A 24,133-nucleotide genomic window follows, 5' to 3' on the forward strand; every position below is an offset into this window, starting at 1 on the left:
TATATGTACAAACATTTTTTTGAAAGCCAGCTATTAAACATTTGCCAACCTACCACTGCCTCACCCTAAACACCAGCTCAGGCCAACCATTCAAATTCATGCCCTTAAATGTTAGAATCTGGCTGATTGAAATGACAGAATTAGAGATGGCAAGTGGAGAAAGTGTGTATACACAGCTAGTTTCAAAGTTTGACAATAAGGGGGACAGCAGATAGTGGTGGATTTGGGTCAAGGAAGAGCTTTCAAAGAAAGAAGCTATGGAAATATATTTGTATGCTGATGGCAATGGTCCAGTAGCCCAGAGAAAAATTGACTAGATCTTGAGAAGCTAGGATTTGGAGATGGAAACATATAAGCTATATATTAAGCACACTTCACCTATAACTGTACCTGAAAGCATAACAAAGAGTGTTCCTGATTTTCAAGGAACTTTTTTATTTTAAATATTTAGTGACCTTTTATGGAAGCTCCATTTTTTGGTGTGAAAAACAGCAAAATAACTAGCCAGCTTTTCCTTTGATAACATTTTCTTTCAGGGCTCAAAAATGAAGACTGTTTCCTCTTTCCCGCTCTCTATACACCTTTGGGAATAGCCAGACATTGCATGTGCTGCAGCTGCTCTCCCCCCTCTACTGGACCAGCCCTTCTGGGGCTGAGGGAGGCAAGCTGAGGGGAGCACCTCTAGGAAGAAAGTTATAAAAACGTCTTACTCGTTGCACCAATAAGAGTTGTAATGACCAGATCCTGGAACAGAAACTGGTAATTTGATAGGCTGTTCGTCTCCTGAAAATAAAAAGGAAAACAGCTCAAAAGAGTCGTGACCTTCTGAATGAAGCTTGACATCCATTTCATTCATTTTGTCACGGCAGCATAGGATTGGCAAGCAAATTACCAAGGAGGTGGTGTGGTCAGGGGCCTGCTTATGTTGGTGGGTGTACTATGAAATCCTGTCCCACCAGGAGGCCCCGTTAAGCGCTTTCTGGACTAGGTTCTTTGTGCACCACTATTAGCCCTGGAGAGGGGAATATCTCCCTCTATCAGATTCATCTCTGCTCCCTTCCACTTGTTTGCAGAAAAGTTGGGATTTGCTCTGGCACACTAAAAGAGTACATTTCCAATAGTAACAAGTGACAAATGTGTGGTATTCCTACCTAAATCTTACTGATGAAAAATGACAATAACTGAATTATTTGCATTTTGGGGTAACATTAGAAAGTCCCTGATAAAGCACTTTGATATTCTTGAGAGAGAAAAAACATTTAGGTCTTACAGATTTCAAGTAACTTAACCCTTGGTGGAAAGGAGATAATGATGACCCATGTTCAACTCTAGTTTTGAACAAGAATTATTGTGATTTCAAAATAGGACCAAATTTCTATAAATAGCTCTTTTTCTCCAGTTCATTCATTAGTGGAAAGACATAGGTAATCTGAAGATAACAGAACTAAAACTTTCAACCCAGGAGCAAGAGAGCAAGATGTAGAGATGAATCTAGATGTACATAGATATCTCCAGCACAAATAGAGCTCCCTTTCTCTTTGTTAGTTAATGAAGAATCCCCCATATGTTGAGTCCACAAACAGTAGTCATATATTTTCTCCTTTTATGTTTGGTTAAATGGTAAAAGCCATCACAAGACCTATGTTCTTTTGTAGTATGACATGCAAATGTTTAAATCCCTGTGTTCAGGGAATCAGGGATATGCCGACTTGTACTAGATCATAAGAGTCCATTGCTAGATTTTCAAAAATTTTGTGAACACAGACAATATAAAATCTTAAATTATACAAATTTACTATTAAATTATATTGAAAACAGAGGTAATAAATACTCAAAACTCAACACTTCCTAATCACTTTCCTACACTTTACTTTTATCTATGTTCTTGAGGTTATTCACAGGTCTCGTATCTATATGGTGCAAGTACTACATAATGATATTCCATTGCATGTTTCTCCCCAACTCCACGTTCAGGTGGATAGCTTGAAACCAGCCATGGCGGGAGTATTTACACCACTAAAATTGGCAAACATTAATAATCAGGGCTTATTTTTCCAGGGAGAGCCAGTTTTGAAACATTCCAGCACCCAATCAGAGAATCATCTCTTTAATGAATGTTATTCGAGGGGAGAGCTACTCTGGATTGGAAAGACAAAGACCTGGTCTAAACAGGCGAAAGCAACAGCAAGAGAGAAAGTGATTTATTCTATTCTGATCCTCAACTACCACTAGGTAATTCTCTGTCAGAGTCAGAGAAATCACACCAACAACTTTACCTGTGCACATTTGTCTATTTCTGAATTATTTCCAAAACATTAAAGATCATTTTAGAGGGGTTGTTAGTGCTCAAGTCTCCTATTTGTTCTTTATTTAAGAAGTTGCCAATTGAGAGTGCACTATCCCTGTCTCACTTCTCTCTAACCAAGAGGCTAGGTCCCAAGTCATACCCAGTAGAGCAGCAGAACACCAATATATTGAATCATGCTGTACAGAGCCATGTACTTAAACATGCAAAATGAGGTGACAAGGGCTGCACGTCCTTCCCTGTGTGAGAAAAGAAACAAAAAGGTAATGAGATGAAAGTAATGGAAAGAAATGAGGTCAGTTATTCTGTGCTGTTCGCCTGAGCTCAGGAGAAAAGATCGAAAGTCTGATTATTCCATTGTTTGCCTGACAGACTGGGCAGCCTTGAGCCAGTGGGAGCTGGCTGTCAGTGTGCTAAACGACTAAATTTTCCAGAAAGGCCAATTCCACTCCGAGGTCCACAGGCCTTGATCCAGCCAGGGAGCCAGATTTAGTCACTCATCCTTTCTGCAGACATTAGTTCGGCTCAGAGTCTGGGGACTTGGGCTGGTCCCAGATCTCATACCTACTCACTAATGTGATTTGGAAGGTCATTTCCCTTCCCTTGGTCACAGCTTCTTCATCTGTGAACCGAGGAATATGAGTAAGATTGAGGGCTTAGGGGCTATTTTCGTGCAGGTGCTTCAGGAGTTTGGCAAACACTTTATTCAAATTTCATTTGAGAGTCCCACCTTTTTCTAAAACTGGACTAAAATAATAAACACACTCAAATTAGTCATATATCAAATTTAAATAGACTAGAAACAATGGGGATGTTCATTTTTGTTACCATTGTTTTACTTTGAGTAAATAGTGTATATTTAAAGCATGAAATAAATTATGAAATACCACTTTTTTTTCTTTCCTTTTGGAAAAAATAGAGTGTAAACTTACTTCTGGTCATAGTGGTTTCCTGGGATTCCAAAGCCTGATCCTCACACCAAGCTTTTTCCTGTATCAGGGCTTCGCTGCTGCCATCGCTCCGCCCAGAAGGCAGTGTCTCCCACCCCTCACTCACCTCCTTAGAGAGGCTTTCCCATGCGCCTCATCTGGTGCAGCCAATTCCACCACTCCAGCATCTTCCTGCCTTTCCAAGTCCCCTGATTTATCTGCACATGTGCTTACTGCCTGACTTCACTGGAGGAAAACGTCATGAGATGGAAGGACGTCTGATTTACTCACTTCTGGGTCCCCAGTGCCTCCAACTGTTCCTGGCACTAAGTATCTACCTTATAAATATTTGTTGAACATGTGAATAAATTAAAACATTGGAAGGAACTAGCCAAATCATTATTATAAGGTGACGGAAGGAGTATGACATTTGTAGATAAAACACATTTAAACAAAACTAATTCTAATGCGGTCCAATCCTATGTGACTGTGTGAGTTTGAGTAGTTCTCTGAGCCTCAATTTCTTTTGTTTGTTTGTTTACTTAAAATTTTTTCAAATTTTTATTGTTGACACTATTACAGATGACCCCATTTTCCCCCCCTTTTGCCCACCTCCACCCTGCCCCACCCCTAAGCCTCAATTTCTTTATTTGTAGAAGAAATAGTGACCATTCCTACATCTCTAGGCTTTTTGAAGTACAAGAAAACAGGGATTAAAGCACATTTTAAACTGTAAACACATAGCAGTTATAATAACCAAAAGCAGTCACGATGGTAACTATCTCTGTCATTTAAATAAAATGCAGCAGACGTACATATCCAGTGGTGGAGGGAGAGAACAAAGGACCAAGGGAAATTTTAGTAGAAGCAGCAAAGGTAAATATTTTGGAAACCAGAGATGGGAAGCATTTCCCAAGGCAGCATAAAAAGGCAAGAGGAAGGAAGGCAAATGGGGAAGAGAAAGTTTCCCTCAATCCCCCACTATAAAATGTTTAAGGAGATACATTTAAAATAATAGCAATAATAATAATAATATAATTAACACTTTCAAAGCTATAACAAGTTTCAGATTCCAATTTTCTAAAAATAACCTATTCAGTGGCTTTCATTAGAAATACCACTGCTCTCCCACAGTTAATTTTAGCTCGGGGTAAGTCCACTTGGGAGTAGAACGTTTGACTTCATCTCTTGCAAAGCACCCTCCCCACCCAAGGATGCAAAACTTCCCTGGTCTTTGACTTGCAGAACAATGGAATCTGATAAGTCAGTCAGAGAAAGACAAATATCATATAATTTCACTTATATGTGGAATCTAAAGAACAATATAAATGCACAAACAAAACAGAAACAGACTCACAGATACAGAGAAGAGACTGATGGTTGCCAGAGAAGGGTGGGTCAGGGGGCTGGGTGAAAAAGGTGGAGGGAATGAAAAGTACAGACTGGTAATTACAGAATAGTCATGGGATGTAAAGCACAGCTTAGGGAAAATAGTCAATAACATGGTGCCAGTTGGTTACTGAAAATATCAGGGGAAATCCTTTGTAAATATGTGATTGTCTAACCACTATGCTGTACACCTGAGACTAGTACAAAATAATACTGAATGTCAACTGTAATTGAAAAAATAAATAAATAAATAAATAAATAATAAAATGAAAAAAACAGTGGAACCTGTACCTAGAAATCAAGAGAGATTAAAACAATGCTGGTGAAAACACTTACTTACTTGATAAGTTGAGGTACACACTCAATGTTTGGAGTTTTAGAAGTGAAAGGTGAGGCCACAGATGCCTCCTGCTCTGATAAAGAGATGCCCACATGAGCCATTTTCAAAGCCTGAAAGCAAAGAGTCAGCTTACGCTCCATGCACACTCACATACATCTCTCCTGAGGCCTCATAAGAAAAGGGCCAAATAAGCTGTTCACAACATGCTGGGACACCCAGTAAAAGAAGTGGGAACTTCAGAACAAAATTTTACCCCATTTAGTCTCTAAGGACCAACTGAGTTATTGCAGTTGGGAGTCAAAACTCTCCCAACCCTCAGTATCAGTTTCTCCATCGAGAGGAGCAGGGAGAGTGTATATCCCAGGAGATATTTTCTCTAAAGGGCTCTGGGCAAGTACAATCCAGTGTGAGACTACGGTCCCCACACTGGCACTACTTACCCCACAGTCATTGGCTCCATCCCCGCACATACCTACAAAGTAACTAAAGGAGAACCACCACGTCAATTATAGAAGAGATCAAAGCAATCTTAAATGCTAATTTCTCTAATTAAAAAGATAAAATGAGCTTCCTTACTTAGGGCTCAAACTTATTATTTCAAGGGAGTTTCCCTAATAGTCTGGTTTGACTAAAAAGTAAACTTTGACGCAGCAGTTGCTACAATGGATAAGAATTCCAGGACGGCTCGTCCCAGACTCCAAGCGTTCCAGGGAGACCTGCACTTCACTGTCTCAGAAGCAGCTTTGTCAGCTGCAAGACGGGGTCTCACAGTTACGCATAAGACGGCACGGGGGGTGGGGAGGGCACAGCACTTGAAAGCAGAAGATTGAGATCTGATCGGCCTGCTCACTTCACTGTTTGGACTATCATTTTTCTCTCCTACAAAGTGTTAGGTGTATTCAGCGAAGTGCTGTATGGGAAAGTGCCTTATGAATTCTAAAATGATAAATAAAACTTGCTTGTTGGTGCTGTTAACAGTTCATAAGGAAAAAATTGGCCGTGTTAGCAGTCACTCAACAAATAATGCAGTGCCAGACCCAGAAGTTGAAGAAAGAAAATACATCTGTTCTTCAAACAGCTTTCTGAGGCTGAGCGAATACTGCTCTTAAGTCATTGACAAAGATCATGGGTAATCTGCTTTTTAAGGTAAGAGCACTCTGACAGCATTTACAGAATCTGCTGGGCCTCTTTTTACTCGCTGCTCTATGAAGGCAACTAGGGTGCGCCTGGGTTCTCAGCCACGTGGAGATGGGGCCTTCTGAGCGGAGGCGCCTGCAGAGCGACTGAATGGAGGAGCAGCAGGACGGAGCAGCAGTGAGCAGGAGGAGCCCTGTCTCTGTGGTTGAGCAGCAGAAGGAGAGGAAGCCTCAGGACTATGGGTTCCACTAACAAAAAATAAATAAATAAGCAAAGGGTCCCAAAGGACGGGCACTTTATTTGGACTGCCCATTCTATCAATGGAAACCCTCTATGTTCGAAGAGAAATTCTCTCTCTGATTCAGGGTGGAGAGGATGCTTTGGCATAGAATGTTTGTATATTTTGAAGGTTATTTGAATCTCTTGTCATATAAATGTCCCTATGTCATAGCTGTGATAATAGTTTGTACTAATGAAGTCTAACTTTTCCTCGCCCGTTCGGGAGCTGAGCTCAGTTTACCTCTCCAGGCTGTTTCTCACCACACCTGTTCATGTCCCTTATGTTCTAGTCAGTGGTTCTCAAGTCTGGGTGCAAGACTGATTTATGTGGAGAGCTTTGAAAAAATACTGACTCCCAATCCCCATGTAAGCAATTGAATCAGAACTGCTGTTTTTTCAAAGCTCCCAAGGTGACTGACATGTGCAGCTCAGTTAAGAACCACTGCCCTAGCCAGAGTGACTTCCTGTACCTCTTACTCTCCCCTGACTGCCAGGCCCCCAGGCACTTCACGCCACCAGAATTGGGAAAGAACCTACTCCAGTTTCTGAAATTCTTCCACCAGACTGGATTTCTGCCCAGGAGACATTCTTGCAAAGATGGTCCCATTCATCAGTATCTGTAAGGAACCCAAAAGAGAAATATTTTATTATATCAGCTGGTCATACATGAAATAATTAATAACACATAACACTAACAGGGTAATGATATCCATGAAGGAAGAAAAACATTCTTTTCCAAGAAGTCTTCCTTTGGATTTTAAACAGACATTGGGACATTGGTCATCAGATAAGTGACCAGGGAGATCAAAATCAGTAAAGATGACTACTTCATAAAAATATATGGTGGAAATGATGACCTACAAGAATTTAGCTCAGCTGCCATGGAGAATGGAAAAATCCTGAGCTTAATGGAACCTTAAGCCAGTAGAGCATGAGAAATTACAAGGCTTCCAGGAAAAGGAAATGAGGCGACTGCTTCTCAGAAACTTGTTCAGAACTAGCAGAAAAACAGCCTACTGGTGAAATAGTAAAGCAGCTAGTGCAGTCTTGATCAATTGTAAAATTCAGCTGATATCCCAAACCTGATTTGGACTATGGAACATTGATGGTTTGGTGGTATAAGAGCCTCTACTGGCCCCTCCACCTGATCTCCATTCTACAGAATCTAAATTATCCTGTGTTATGTCTGAGGGCTCCCTGCTCCCCCTGGCAGTAAATTCAGCTTAGTGTTCACTCAGCTTCAAAGTTTTTATTCTTTTTTTTAAACAGTGCCTAAGATGGTGAGTAATTGAGTGCAAATAAATTATCTGCCCCCACTATGGGTTTATTCATCATCAAGAAAGTTCTTAAGTTTGACCCTTTTCTAGGTAGAGGTCCTCCATCAAAAACCTAGTGAAATTCCTCCATTCCTAGCCCATTTTCTTGTATAATTGCTGGGTTTCCACTACACTGTGAGACTCCTAACCATGGCAATGTAGTGACAGCTACCCCCAAGTAATGCTGATGACTTGAGAAGTCACTATTAATCCTATAAATCAGCAAATTTCAACCTTTATCATCTCCTGGCACACATAAATTAATTATTAAAATTCTGCTGCATACCAAAAAATATATTTTGGTCAATTTGACCAAAACACTGGATTGCTATTGTGGGGTTGACTGTTGTAATTTTTTTATTTGACAATCTAAGGGGAAAAGAAGTCAGTGCCCCTGACTAAATAGTCAGGTATAAGAGATGGAAAATTGGCTAATCAAGTTTACTTATTTTAAATCTAGTAGGAAATGAGACAACAGTAACTGCTATAAAAATATCTCCCTCTTTTATGATACATTCAATAGGTATCTCTTACCTGTTTAGAGGTTTGAAATTACTGAGGGTCATTCTCTGTAAATGACATTATCAGCATCTTTACCAGGAGATCAGTACCATTTAAGAACTTACCTTTGGCAGTAGGCTGCTGAAATGTTGACTTATAACCTGAAAGGATTTTCCACTTAGGGCAAAATGATAACTTTCTTCTCTGTTATTATCAGAGACTTCTTCCCTGATGTTAATGTAATTATCCTGCAAAGCAAGACACAGTTATTTTAGACTTGATAGAATGTTTAGGACCACAGCATATCTGAGAGAGGACAGCAATGGCAGTCCGGGGTCTCTCTGTAAAAGTCACATACTCCACTCCCGATTCCTCAGGGAAGCACTTTCTCTTTGCTAGATCAACCTTTGCACATCACGACCTCTGTAGTGAGCAGAAAAATAACACTTACTCATGTCCTGTTCTCAGCCTGATTTGATCTCGGGGAGTCCAGACAAGAGCACATCTCACACATTTCAAGTATAAAATACAAAAGCACTGCAGCTTAACAAATCTCTCCCTGAAGTGAGAACTTACAGGTTTTTTCCTTAGAGAATTAATATCGTTCCACAAGGATACAATAGAGATGAGATACTGACAAGATTGGGGATAAATGAATAAAGCTTTCTTCCCTAACCTGAAGATATAGTCTGATTTTTCAATTCACACAGTGGTACCTCTCCTAGAGATTAAATCCCCTTTGAACTCAAGAGGGTGGCTGGCAAGCAAGGGAAAAGTGGGAAATTAGATTTCCAGCCCCATTACTATATTTTTTCTCATACAGAGCCAAAAGCTTTTAAGTTTAAAAGAATGGATTATTTCCAGCACCCAGGAAAGCACTGGACCTCAAAGCTCAGTTGGAAAGATATGGAAACTGATATAACTGAGCTCTTCACACTGCATATGTGTTAGACATTTGGAGAAGTAAGTTGACCCCAGGTCACCTGTACGGCTCATACAGCTCTGCCAGTCAACGCTGCTCAGTCACCAACACTATGAAACAAGTTAGATGACATGGCAGAAAGTCTGTTTTTAGGTATACCTGATTCCCGTAGGCAATGTGTTTCTTCTCTTCTACTACATTCCAAGATATAGATGCTGATGAGGACCCAGCACTTTCATTTGCTTCAATGAGAATGACTTTCTGGCCTTCAGAAACCATTCCAGACTTTCTGGCCACTGTTATTGCAGTCTGAAGGTTATCACCTAGAAGAAAGGAGGACTATCCTAACATGAGGCTGAAGAGATAGAACGAATTCATAGAGGGCCTGGAAAACTGGGGTAAGGAGTTAAGGCTTGGTTGTAGGTGTGAGGAGAAATAACCTCTCATGTCTCCCTCAGCCCTGATTGTCCTTGATTTCTCCACCCCTTTCTGGTTCTTGCTGCTTCTCATCTCGTTACTTCATGACCTACCATTATATTTTTTCAGAGAGTGGGAAGGAAAAACAAAAGGGCAAAACTCAATTTTATTTCTGTCATTTGTTAACAGCTTGGTAACATTTAGCAGAGCTAACTGGTTTTCATTTTTGTTTTTAGTCATCACTTGAGGACACTTTTCATTGCTTTTCAGAGAGAGTGGAAGGGGAAGAGAGAGAGAGAGAAACATCAACACGAGAGAGACACATTGACTGGTTGCCTCCCACATGTGCCCCAACTGGGTCCCTGTGGGGGTCAAGCCTGCAACTGAGGTACATGCCCTTGGCTGGAATTGAACCCAGGACCCTTCAGTCCTTGGGCTGGTGCTCTGACCACTGGCCAGGACAGAGCCTACTGTTTTTACATAGTATCTGGTGGTTCCACTTCCAGCAGAGATGGAGCAAACCCACTACAATCTATCTCTCCCACTGACAACAATGGAAAACTGAACAAAAATACAAAAAGCAACCTTGAAAGTAAACATAAGCAAGCAGAATGTGAAAGAGAGTCAAATTTGGAGAAACAATGTACAAGGTGCTAAGGTTCTTGGCTTTTTTTCTCTTTCCTCTCAGATATTTGACCCTAGAACTGTGCAAGCAGCAAAAACTCTGAGAAACTAGCCTTTCTGGCCAGAAGAACAAGGAAAAGGAGTGCCTGAGGGCTTAAGAGTTATGAGGGAAATCCTGGGAAAGAAAGACCTAGGCAAGGAGACTAATTCAGTATGTGTGAACTATAGTAAGTCTCTGGCCCAAGTCAGAGCTGTGCACGTGCAGAACAAATCCAAAGAAGAATAGCAAAGGCGATATTAATCACCTCCTATATTTCTGAATTTATCTTGAAAACAAAACAAAATTCACTCTTCAGAAAATTTTAACAGTATCCAAAGTCTCAAAAACATCGTATTTGAAATATTTAGGATACTCAACATACAGTAAAACCTGTAAAGTACGGCATATTCTCAAGAAAAAGTAATCAACAATTAATTGCCCATTCCAAAATAACCCAGATGTTGTAATTATTACACCATGGTTTTAAAGGAGCTATTGTAAGCCTCCTCCACATGGTAAGGTTAATACCCTTGAAATAAATGACAAGATAGAAGCCTAAACAGAAAAAAATATACTCTAAAAAAGAACCAAATGGCTACTTTAGAACTAATCAATATAATAATTGAAATTGTAAATATTCACTGGATGCACTCAATAATAGAATGGAGATGAGGAGAGTCAGTGAATTTGAATATAGAGCAATATAAATTATACAATCTGAAGAACAGAGAAAAAAATCTTAAAAGAAAAGAAACTGAAAAATATTAAAAAGACTCACATTTATGTCATTAAAGTCTTCCAAAAAGAGGAGAAAGAGACTGGAACAGGAAAATTGTTTTTAAAGAAATAATAGCTAATGTGTCCCTAATGTGTTTAAAAATTTAAATTTACATATTCAAGAAGCTGAGTGAACAACTCAGTGAGAACCAAATCCAGACACATAATCAAACTGCTAAAAACCAAAGTTAAAGAAAAGATCTTAAAAGCAGCTAGGAAAACAATCATTACATATAAGGGAGCAATGATTCAAATTAACATCATCACAGATTTCAGATTAAAAATAATGGAGGCAAGATGACAGTGAAGCGACATCTTTAAAGTACAGAAAGAAAAAAAACTGCCAACTCAGGCTCCTATAGCTAATAAAAATATCCTTCAGGAATAAAGTAAAAATAAAGACATTTTTAGATAAAGGGAAACTAAAATAAATTTTTGCCAGAGAACATGATCAAAATGAAATGCTAAAAGAAATTATTTAGGCTAAAAGAAAATGATACCAGAGTGAAACTTAGAATATGAGGAATGAAAACATAGGAACAGAAACAATAAAAATTTGGGTAAATGTAAAAGCCTATTTTTCTTCACTTATGTTCTTTAACTCTTAACTGTTGAAAGTAAGATTTTAATTGCCTGGTGGGGTTTTCATTGTCTGTCATTGTCATACACATGAAAACTGTAACATAAAGGAGAGAAGGTACAGAAGGTTTATGGTTGTAAGGCTTCTTGAAAGGGTAGGTATGGATGTTGTAATTCCTGGAACTACTAAAAAATAAATAAGATCTGGCTGGCTATCCTTAGCATAGGTTTCTACCAAAATCCTTACGAAGACCCTTAAAAGAGCCAGCTGGTGGGAAGGACCTGCTGTACCCTGAGGCTGGAAGAGTACAGGGAGCATTGAGAGCTAAGAGGTTTCCTCCACCTGCCTCAGCAGGACACCGGCAGTTGGTCTGCTTTGCAATGCAGGCCCATTTTGCATCCCACCCACTGGAGTTCTACTGTTTAGGATATGCAGCCCAGACCTGAGCCTCAGTCATCCGACAAAGATATATAACAACCTATTTAAGAAACCCCAGTAGCTAGATAGGAAAAGATCAGGCAAAACAACCAGAATACATAGGGTCAAAGTAGCGCAGCTGCAGGAGACAGATAAAACCTGCATTAAAAAAAAAAAAAAAAAGGTTTTCTAGAGCCATTCCCACTACAAAACATGATTTAAGAACTTAATTCAGCAGGTAATTTGGAAAAGGTAATAGTCATTTTTGAGACTTGAGTTTGTGGTTTGAGAAAACTGGGTGCAAAAAAAAAATCTTAAAGCACAAAGCAAAATTATAAAAACATAACAGCCACAAGAAAAAAGAAACTGAGAGGACAGATCCAGGAGGCCTGTCATATGGATAATAGAAGCTCCAGAAGGGGAAAAGGAAGGAGAGAGAACAAAGGCAATAATTAAATGAACAACAGAAGAAATTTCCCTGAGAGGGAGAAGGCAGATTAAAAGAGTTCACTATACTCCAGGCCAAATTAATGAAAAATGACAAACTTACAGGCACATTCTGGCAACATTTCTAAACTTCAAAGTTAAAGGAACAGGATTATATGCAGAAGAGAACAAGTCACCCCCAGCGGGCTGACACTGAGCCTATAATATGTGATACCAAAAGCAGAGGACAAAGGAAAGACGCCGACAGATTATTAAGAAAAAAAGGAATGTAACCTAAAAATTCTACACTCACTCAACTGTCAAAGAAAGATATTCCAGACTGTCTGAGATATCAGAGTGCATAGCACCCTTCTATCCTGCCCAAGGACAATTCTTGAGAAAAAATTATAACCAGGCAAGGAAAAAAACAGGACAGAAATGTAATATGAGGGAAAAAGTAAAGAGGAGGGGGTCAACTTTTATTTCTACTTAAGGCTAATGATTAAAGGTGGATTATGAGAGTGTGTAATATAGTGCAAAATAAAGGGGTTTGAAACAGAGGTCTCATAATGTGGGGAAACTTTAATAAGTAGTAAATTAACTCAGCAAGACCTAAAAGTTGGATTGAGGGACTGGAAAGGGAGAGAGTAAAAGTGGTCCAAATGTCTCTTGGATTGTGGAGGCGGGACTAGGGGGATGGGAAAGTACAGAAGGGAATGTAAAATATTCTGGAGTTCCCAACAGTAGAACGGGGTTCAGGGGACGTGGGGTGGGGAAATATTCTATCTTGGTAACACAATTAATAGAGTTGAATGCTTCTGACTATGAGATCAGGGAAAGGGAAGACATACTCAGAAAATATGAATGCATTAGGAAATCATTTATTCTCAATTCAGAAACATTCCTTAGGACATTTCACAGATTTCCTTGCATGATCCTTTCTCACCACTCCATTATTTGTGTGATTTGGGGTTTGGGAGTAGAAGTAGAGAGGACAGCATTTCTTTTACATCTCCAGAGTTGTAGATCTCATTATTGATGGGCTTTCAGGGCAGTTTCCCACCCACGCTGACTCAGCAGTCTTCTTCCCCTACCATTTAACAATAAAATCATCATCTGCATGGCTTATATCTTCTCATTCAGGTGATATCTTAAATGTCCCTTCTCAGAGACGGCACTTCATCTAAAGTAGCCAGTCAGACACTTAGCCACATTACCCTGTTTTGTTTTATGTGCCTCATAACATTCATTGCTAGTCGTTTATTTGATTATTTGGTTATCAATTGATTGATTTTCTATCTCATCCCACCTGAATGGAAGCTCAGTTAGTACAATAATTTTGCCTTTTTGTTGTCCATCTCCAGAACTAGAATGGTGTCTGGTCCACAAGTCAGCAATATTTGCTAAATGAGTGAATCTGTATTTCCATATCAAATTCTTACTGTTTCCTACTTTTTTATATATACCTGTGATCATTACTGTCCTTATCTGGGCTGAGATGAGCTCTTCCAGGATGGGTTTTGTCTCTTCCTTCAATCGATTCTCCAAGATCAGCAATCCCAGAAATATCAAGTCTGATTCTACCTTGTCCCTGGAAGTATATATGCATATAAATATATATGAATGATTGAACAGAAATAGCACATTGTAGTCCTTCTTACAGGAAGCAAAACAAAAAGACAAATATCTTCCTATCAGAGTGGTGCCAACTCATTCATTCAAGCACCATTCCTGAGGCACTGAATATGTGCCAGGAACCATCCAGACAGGAAGGAAACACAAAGATGCTGAGACATTTACTCTGACTGAATCAAGAGGAAGAGAGTTCTCATTAAGCAAAAGATTGGCTTTACCCTTTGTGGAGGATGAACTAAATGACCACAAAGGTCTCTTTCATCTGCTGTGGTGATTTTCATTACCTCACCTGCTGGCAACCACCAGAGAGGAGCTCTACCTCTGGTACAAAGCATAATGAAAAATAAGTGAGGCACAAGAAAAATATAAAATGCCAGTTTTTCTACAAGCCAAAGCTATAATAAATAACATTTAGTCCCAGGGGTATGAAGCCATAATCTCAAAAGCATAGTCTCTCTTTAAAGACCAACCTTCCCCCTCTGTCTCTCATCTGGTAACTTTGCTCTTCTACATAAAGTATGAATGTTTTTGCAGCAAGTGGAGTCTCTGAGGCCCCCATCCGCTACAAGGACATTTCCAAGACATTCCAGAGGACCAAGTGCAGGGGAGTACATTTGGGGTTGGGGACTCAAAGATTCTTCCAAGATTCATTTTTCTGTGATGCAGACACCTCTAGTAGACACAAGAGCAAGACATCAACATTGCCTATATCTGGCTGAAATAGAGATGAAAGCAATGCCCAGAAAAGCCACTTTGCCTTGCTGGCTTTGTGTGCTTCACATTGGCCATGGGGCATGATGCTTCCAGAACACTGCTAACACGTCCACCAGAGTGGGAGGAACTGGACATAATCGAAACTACTTGCCTCAAAGCAGGCTTGGGAGGATGTTTCCTATTCTTCTGAACCTGCAATTTAACTCTCTCCACGATTTGATTCTACACCATCTTTTCAGGTTCATCTATCACTAAATTCTTCACCCACCCTAATCTCCAGTCAGATTGGACCACTCACCAATGGTATGCTCCCTACTCAACCATTTCTAAACATTTGCTCTAAACATTCTTTCTTATTTCAAAAAAGGTTCTAAATTCCCCATGATCTGTCACTGAAATCCATCCTTTATTTCAAGGCCTAACACACATGCATATTATTTCTACCTCAGATTAGCTTGTATTTATTCATCCATATATTATCATTCTTTGCTATCTGATCTATCTGTCTCAAAACTACCTGGTTCAACAACAAATTAAAGAACACCCACATAGTACTAAACACAGAGGAGGTGCTCGGCCAATGTTTGCCTAGTTAAAATGTTCTGATGTCTGCTGTTATTGTTTGTTTTTGTTTTGAGGGTTGTGTTTTTTTTGTTAGTTTTCACCAGAGAATATACTTTTCAATGATTTTTTTTTTTTTTTTTTTTAGAAAGAGTGGAAGGGAAGGAGGAAGAGAGAGAAAGAAAGAGAGACAGAGAAAGAGAGAAATATCGATGTGAGAGAGACACATCGATTGGTTTCCTCCTGCATGCACCCTGACTGGGGCCAGGGATCAAACCTGCAACCCAGGTTTGTGCTCTTAACCAGGTATCAAATCTGAGACCCTTTGGTGCATGGGCTGAAGCTCTAACCACTGAGCAACACTGGTCAGGGCTGGTGTTATCGTTTTTTTGCCAGGCAACCTAGGAAAATTCATTTCCTCTTTCAGAAATTCTGCTGCCAGAGGATTCGCAAAAGAATTGAAGTTAGTCCGTCAAGTCAATGATCACTTACTGTTACCCAAATAAGTGGAAAAAATAGGACAAAAGAAAGGGGAGAGAATATACAAGGACTATAGTAGCTCCTGACTCCAGGGATTCCACGTTCAGTTGGGAGAACAAGATTAGACTTGACCACCTTGTTCATATATAAGGCTTGGAAAGGTATCACGATGATGCAAAAATAAGAGTCCTTTGGAGTCAGAGAAGAAGGTGTATTCATTTCTGGGTGGAGTGGCTGGAGAAGTCTTCCTGGAGGAGGTGATATTTGAGCTGGCCATTGAAGGATAACTTAGTTGATGCCTGATTGAGGTTCTCCAATCCTTCTAGTGGCCCTCATATCCAGGCCTAAGGCTTTTGATATTTTCAGAGATGATATGACATGAGCAAACCACAAGACATTATATCAGGCAAGAAAATGGCTACAGGGCCAAGTAGCTGACATAGTCTCGTGGCCTACCTTGGCACTCATATTTCTGGTTCCTCTGGCACATGGTCTTTGTAAGGTTCAATGCATAGTAATTAGGAGTTCAGAGCTGTAACCCCAGCTCTGCTCCTACTTTGCTATGTGACCAAGGGAAAATCGCTTTCTTTGTTTGGTAATCTATTTCTTCTTTTGTGGGGGGAAAAATATAAGTGGCAAAACTATTTCATTTCCAAAGCTCTAACATTCTTTTCATGAATATTCAGTCTCAGCCAAGAAATAAAGAGGAAAAGCAGTCCCTTAATGGGCCTCAAGCAATGCATCTTGGAATGGCATGCTATCTTTTCCTGCTTCTTGCATAGACATTATATCTCTTCCTGAAGCATCTAAAAATAATAAGGAATGACTGTAATACAAAAGGAGCATTGTCACCCTTGTGACCATACTCCATGCCCTTATAATCCATGTGACTTATAAAGGATGCAATATGCATAAAGTGGGCCAAGAACCCTCAAAGAAATTATGATATCTGTGCTGGTAGCACTCTGAGTAAACACATAAATATAAGCACAATCACAACAGAAAGAATGTTCTATGCTAATCAGGGATTAGCAAAGTTTGGGTAAATTAATTTAGCTAGGAATAAATATAATGCTGATGTGGCTTTAACATAGGAGGGGCAAATGAGTGACCTGAGTTGATTAAATTGCAACAAATACACAGAGTTGCAACAGCCAAAGTGACCCTTAAGGGTCACATTAAGCTGGCCCCAGGGAGAGTGACCCAATATGCCCAGCAATCCAATACTCGATGACTTTAGATGAGCCACTTCTGCCTCTAGGTCTTTCTGCCCATTCACAAAGTGACAGGGTTGGGACACATCTGTGATTCTCAGCAGGGGTGATACTGCCTCTAGAGGACATTTTGGAAACTTTTTAGACATCTATCTATGCAAGATTTTCTGCAATGACCAATGCACAGTGAAGAATTGCCTTGCACTCCACATGCCCTTTGAATATTCTACAGGACATGCATAGACACTAAAAGATTATTTATATTTTCCTAAGAAAGTATAGGCTTATACTTTTTTTATTATACTACATAGCATACTATATCATAGTATATATAATACAACTATAGTATGTTAAACAAATATAAAATTGTTTATACTTCCCCTAGCTCTGTTTTACATATAAACACAAAGTATTTGTGCACATTTTTAATATTCTATTGAATTTTCCAGGAATGTAAGTACTGTGTAAGTTGAAAGGAGACTGCGCTGTTTTATGAAGTTTTACCAAGAGTTTTAAACCATTTCACAGTCACCTCACTGACAGCAAGACTGCTCATGCTATTTGAGACTTCAGTGTATAACACCTGCATCAGTCTGCATTCCCAGCTGTTTCAGCCCTAATGATTTTACACACAGGTGCAAGCAACGTATTGCTTCATTTAGTTTTAGTGGAGCCTGCTAAGCATTTATGGAATTATCTATTACTTTTGTAGTACATTGTATTTTTTGCTTTTATTTTAAATGTATATAGAATGGCGTCATTTATTTTTACAAAGAATGTGTGCAGATTATATACATATAATTTATTTTAGTATATAAAAAGAAGTGGTACAAAATATAGTTACAATAAGAGAGTGTTGTTGAGTCTGACAGGGTTGAACATAAATACATTAGCCCTCCTAAATTTAAAACCCTAAATAACAAAATAAGCCGTGATTATCTCCAGAGCAATGTTACCAATAATGGCTGGAATGAAGTACTGGACATAGCATTGAAGGTGAAATAAACATGATAGCCTAAAAACAGCAGAAGATAAAACAACAAATAAAATTGAACTAATAGTCCATTTTAGCTTTGGAGGATTCCTATTTTAATCTAATCATATCAAAACTTTCTCTACAATGGCCACTCTGAAGCTTTTCTTGTTTTTCTACAAACATTACTTGGTTTATGTAAGTCCGAGCTATATTTTTTCATTAAGTTGTATATGCCTTATGAAGAATTTTTTCAGACAAATGTTGTTTTCTAACTTTCAACTAATTCACCAACTATAATTTTAAAAATTAGCTACTTGTATTTGGTTCAAAATGGGGGCATGACCATAATTTCACACTATGAAACATCGTGTATAGTCAAATATCTGTTTTCACACAGCTGTATAATCACATCTTATGTCACAGTGTATGCAGCTATTTCTCTTAAATGCTCCCAGCCAGGGTTCACATCAGCTTTGTGATCAGGCAGGATGGGGATGACTGTATCCCTGTGGACTAAGTTCAGGGGCATTTCATCCATGTGGATCCAGCACGCTCGCTATGTTGCTGAGTCCCCTGCCCAGCCCAGCACATCTTCCCACCCAATCATCTTGCTTTTTGAAAATCTCTCCACTCACCTTGTCAAGGCAGTGGTGTGGTGGTCCATTTCTAGCTTTTTGTAGGCCAGTGCTATGACCCGGAATCCCTGTGTCGTGTAAATCTGAAGTTCACTAGCAAAACTAGTTGGTACTGTTCAGAAAATAACACAAGATTAGTAGGCAATATTTACTCCTCAGTTGGTACTGGTGAAGAAATTCTTTACAAACAGACCCAATTCTTGACCAAAAAAAAAGAACCACATCTCTAAAAAGGTATATGACAAGTCAGTGGATACCCACCCTCAATACAACTACATTGTCAGGACTGATTTCTTGGTTTTCAGTGAAGCTGAAATGAGAAGGAAGCATTTCAAAAACAAAATAAAGGTAAAAGGATGGGAAAGTGTATAATTCTTTTTTCTCCAGTTTAACCAACAAACACTTACTGACAATCTACTATGTGCGGGCATTGGCTCTGCAGAGATTATACTGCAGGACCCACTCTCGGGATCTCTGTCTAGTAGGGTAACAGACAGTAGACTAACAAATGCGATCGGATGAGATCATTGCTGTGACCGAGGCAATGGCAGTGTGCTAGGCTATGGAAGCACTTAGACAAACACATGCCTGTCTGAGAGGAAGTGGTTAGATGAAGGAAGGGAAAGAGCATTTTGGCCGAGGGAGCACCATGTGCTCAGGCACGAACACATGAGGCGGTCACCGTGAGTAGGTAGTTCAGCTCTGGGAAAGCACAGAATGGGAGGATGGGATAGGTAAGGAGTATCTGTAAAGTCAGATCATGAAGGAGTTTGAGATTTTCCTGGAGCCTATGGGAAGCAACCAAAAGAAGAAAAGTGGAAAGTGACAGCATAGTTATAGTAGGTGATGGAAAAACTAATCTAGTCAGGGTATAGAGGGTGAATCAGGGTAGGGATAACTGGGAGCAGGGGGTCAATTCACCAGCTATTGAAGTGATCCAGCAGAGGGAAGATGAGGACCTGGGCTGATGGAGTGATAGGGCCATGGATTTCAGGACAGAGGCACAGAGGGAGAGGGACAAATCTGGAAAGAACCTTAAATTGGGGAGAGGGGGAGAATGGTAGTATCTTTCATCAAGATGGGAACTATGGGAAGTGAGAAAGAGAATCTTGATTTGGTATTGAGTTTGAGATATAAATGAATCATCCTATTGGCAATGATCAATAGGTATTTTGATTCATAGATCAAGTGCTAAGGGGACATATTGGGGCTAGAAATACAAATTAGCCAGCAGAATTAGTCTGTTCACTTACCTGTCTCAGGTTGGCAAAAGCTGGCCACCTTCTCTGGTGCACCTTTCATGAATGCCAGCCTGTCACCCCCCATCTCTTGGACAATGACTGTCATCCTCTGCAGTGCTGATGAGAATGGGAACTGATGCAGGACTGCAATTCCTTCCACTGGGACCTGGTTGAGGGATGGGGAATGGAGAGGGACATGCCAACATAGCTTCCACCTATTGAAAATTAAAAACTATTCCTCCCTCAATCCTGTTTTTTATCAAATAAGGGAAATGTTCCCACCAATTTTCTCATGTGGGCCTGATGGAAGTTTCCCCTTGAGGTTGGGTGTTGCAGAGTGGATAGCAGACAAGGCTTACCTGGCTGGCTGTTTTGCAGGGCTTAACTACCATGGTGTGTGCTGGCACTCCCTTGATGTGGAAATTGTCCCCAGAAATAGCCATTTCCTATTTCACAAATGGAATATTTTTGTTGTAGAAATTTATTTCTTGTTCATCCACTGATACCCGCCCCTTGAGAAAATTCTCAGACCACCTCAATGATTCTCACTTCCTTCCCTTGGCTAGATGGAGGTGAACCAGTCTTATTTTGCCACAGAAAAAAATAATGCATTGAAAATGCTGCAGAACTTCAAGGGCAGACGTGTCTGAATTATTCATGCAATTTATCCTGCCTTCTCTGTTGGAATGCACTGCATAAAGAGCTCAGTCTCTATTTCTGAAGAGCTTCACACGAAAATAGTGAGCATGAATAACCAGACTTATTGTGTGTGAGGCAAGCACCTTGCTGTCTTTCTTTCCCTGGAGTTCATAGCTGTTCCTGCTCTTCCCTCTCAGTCTAATTTGAATTGATGGTCCTCAGGGTTCAGCAAGGCAGGGACTGTGATGTACATGGTTAATGCTCAGTAAACACTCAGTAATTGCTCTAATGATGACCCTAAATTATAGTCAAATGAACCTTTCATCAAAGATGTCAAAATGCTTTGTAACCATTGCATTGAGTGACTGAAAAAAATCTCAGATTGGAAATTGTAATTCCTACTTTAAAATGCACAAACAGTAACCCAGGAAGGGTAAAAGATCAGCAAAGTCATGTGAGACATGATTACAGAACCACATCCTACTAGAGTTGGAAGGAACCTAAGGGTCATCTTCTTCGGAGGGGCTCACACACATAGCAGTGGAGCCCAGAGCTACACCTGGCTGCAAGGGATGGAGGTGGGCTTGGGGCTGAGTAGGTAGGGATGTGTGTTCCCTAAGCTTTACCTTTATTCCCCATGTCAACCACAGCAACTCTATTTGTTTATTATAAGGTGCTTCTGAATAAGGTTTCCTTTTAAGAGAATATTCCAGCGTTTTTGTTTCATTTTATGTGAACATTGCTGGTCTACTTCCATCCCCTCATTTTAAGGTCATGTGAACCAAGCGCCAACAAGAGAGATGCCTTCGCAGGGTCAAGTGCTCAGCTAGAGCAGAGCCAAAACTAGAACCGAGAGAGCGAGATTCCTCTTTCTGAACAGCACCCCTTGCTCTTAAATCTACTTTAAAGTCTCAACAAAAGCTCTCATGTTTCCCTTTTTGTGTTTCCAGCCTTGGAAACAAAATTGATGCAATTTTAATAGGAATAAAACTCACGGTAACAACGAGTTATCCTAAGCATGGGGGAGCATGTTTCCTAATCTCCATGTTCTAGAAAACTTTGAAACCAAACATTGCTCATACTACAATCTGAAAATTTGGAAAATAATGATATAATAATTATAACTACATTAACATAATTGAGCCTGTAATAGCTGCCAGGAATTTTTTAAGGGCTTCATTCATTCCATTTCATCACAATAACCCTACCATGGAGATACAATGTACGAGGAGGAACCAGGCACACACTGGCGTGCCACTCACTACTTATGTACTCCATATTGGAGACCTCACATTTTATATGTATTGACTATCTGTGATAAAACTTGTGTGGTTCTGGCACTGAAGAAGCTTTTTAGATTCTCTGCAGATCAGAGGCTTACCCAGTTGGTGGCTTCAAACATTTTGATGTCCAGAGGGTCTCCCTGGATGGTCTCATCGAGAAGGATCAGAGAGTGACAGCTGGCCATAGCGGCACACAGTGGGCCCCAGGGCAAGGCCCTGCCCGAGGCAAAGCTGTGCACTTCCTGGAAGCTAAAGTAGAAAGGGGAAAGGGCTTCAGTACAGTTCTCCATCCAAAATGGAGCTTCCAGAGGTGACTTTTTTCAAAGAAATTTTATATGCTTTGTTATATTACATGCCCACTCTCCGGTCCCCCCAAATGATTAGTGCTTCATTCAGCTATCATCCTTACATGAGTTCCGTGAGATGAGCAAGGTCTTTGAGGTTCTTTCAAGCTCTTTCTTTCCTCTTTTCTTGACTCCTTCTCTGGCATGGATTTAATTCCAGAGGTATGGAAGGAGCTAGAAGAATCACCTTTAATTCTAAGCACATCTACTCCCACTCCAGTTATGACCACTTCATTTCCAATGCTGTGAGACACAGCAGCCTCACTCACGCTATGGCTATTTGTGTACAGCTGTATCTCCCTCATTAATCCTTCAGGGCAGCACTATGTCCTCTGTATTTCTCCAACATATTTGATGTTTGCCCAACATGAGACAGTCAAAAATGTGTGAGTGAATAAATGAATGAGTAGGTACTGAAAACCTGAAAGAGCATAACAGTAAAGAAATATACCTTAAAAAACATTTTTTACAGGGACACTGCATTCCCCTCTTCCACCCTGGCATCGAGTGCATCATATTGCAGTCATCACTACCATCACTTCCTACAGAAAGTGTCTTCACCTAAAACCTACTGAGATACAACTCCAACGTCACATGCAATGTGCTTTCACGTCCTCAAGTTCAGCCTCTGGCTCATTAGAGGTCTGTCCTCTGCAAGCTGTTGTCAGTCCCTTCTTAACTGTGAAGCACAGTAGATGGCCCAGAGAGAGCTCTTCCTAGGAAGACTTCTGATGGCAGAAGGTGCTCCCTGAACACTGAGGCAAAACGTGTTCCTTGGAGCCAGTCAGAATCTACTTGTTCTCCCTCCTCCATGTGTCAACTTTTGTGGACCGGCTGGGCTATACCCTCTCTTACCCTCCCTTCCTCTGGGGTTACACAAGGACCTCTAGCTGTGCCTTCAATATGCAGTTTGCAGACCATTCACCTTTCTGGTTAGTTTCTTGAAAAAGTTGTTATTTGTCATAGTTTGCCTTAAAATGTGGTCTTGAGGATCAGACTATTATTTCTCGTGATATGGACACTGTGTTTCTTTAAATACTACCTTGGGTTGCTCTAGCCTTTTGTTCTCGGAAGCAAGCCTCCACGTCACAGTGTTAACTCCTAATCCAGCCGTATTTCTTCCTGGCTTCTTCATTCAAGCTTCTCTAAGAGTTCAAAAGCTCTAGGCTGATTACCGACCCTATTGATCCTATCTATTATTATATATGAAAGAATCAAGTTATCTTAGTGGTTTACAACAGCCCCGGGTATTTTAGTAAACATGTAAAAGGAAGAAACCACTGGCACTGTGATTAATGTGGAAGCTTAAGCTCACACCGAAAAGAAACGTTGATCATGGAAAAAGGAATCTTATTTTTAAGACGGCACATAGTGTCATCAGTATGTAATTCTGAATTCCTGAGATTGGGTCAGACTCTGGTTTACGCAACAAAGAAACTCTCTGCCATCCCTGGCCTTGTACTTTTATTTGAATGCCTGTCATTTATCAGGTTCAGGTGGCCCAGGTAGTGTGCCAATGGTTCTGTAAGTATCTGGCACACTGGGCAAGCCCTTTCTGGAAAAGATAAGAATTACTAGAGCTCACCTTTTATAAGAAGATATTTAATAGCCAAATCTCAGGTGCTTACTTCTTACCTAGAACTGCATCTGTTTTCTCTCATGTTATGAATTAAATTTGGCAATATTTTTAACATTTTAAATTGTTCTTTTAGTCATTTGAAGCCAACTTTCACCCTTTTGAAGGAAGGCAGGAATAAAGAGTAATGGGCCTGTTAATCAATGGCCTAAATATTATATCAATTATTTTTATTTAAATTTGACAAATTACATTTAGAAATAAAAAGTTTGATAAATAAGTTTGATGTCAAGTCAGCAAGTAGAACTGCACTCAAAGGATGGGACACATTTAGTTCATTTTAGGTAAGCAAACCCACTGTGCATCTGTCTACTCTGTGTGCCCGGTAGAGTGCTACAGCACTGGGGACACGAATGTAAATAAGAAATAGACTGCT

The 24,133-nt window shown here is 40.0% G+C and overlaps 1 protein-coding gene across 1 annotated transcript in view; it reads right to left on the minus strand.

Moving 5' to 3' along the window:
• Positions 1-24,133, minus strand: part of ATP13A4 (ATPase 13A4) — a 107,046-nt gene that overhangs the window by 19,098 nt on the left and 63,815 nt on the right. Inside the window, exons 14-25 of the mRNA XM_081137649.1 lie at positions 21,876-22,026; positions 20,215-20,301; positions 19,868-20,021; positions 18,615-18,726; positions 13,866-13,990; positions 9,278-9,441; positions 8,322-8,444; positions 6,917-6,996; positions 5,404-5,446; positions 4,964-5,073; positions 2,448-2,544; positions 711-783 (exon numbers count right to left, since the gene is read on the minus strand). Coding sequence (XP_080993775.1) covers positions 711-783; positions 2,448-2,544; positions 4,964-5,073; positions 5,404-5,446; positions 6,917-6,996; positions 8,322-8,444; positions 9,278-9,441; positions 13,866-13,990; positions 18,615-18,726; positions 19,868-20,021; positions 20,215-20,301; positions 21,876-22,026 — 1,319 coding nt within the window. The remainder of the gene's footprint in view (positions 1-710; positions 784-2,447; positions 2,545-4,963; positions 5,074-5,403; positions 5,447-6,916; positions 6,997-8,321; positions 8,445-9,277; positions 9,442-13,865; positions 13,991-18,614; positions 18,727-19,867; positions 20,022-20,214; positions 20,302-21,875; positions 22,027-24,133) is intronic.

The sequence above is a fragment of the Miniopterus schreibersii genome, assembly GCF_964146895.1.
Source record: "Miniopterus schreibersii genome assembly, chromosome: 5".
Lineage (NCBI taxonomy): Eukaryota > Metazoa > Chordata > Mammalia > Chiroptera > Miniopteridae > Miniopterus > Miniopterus schreibersii.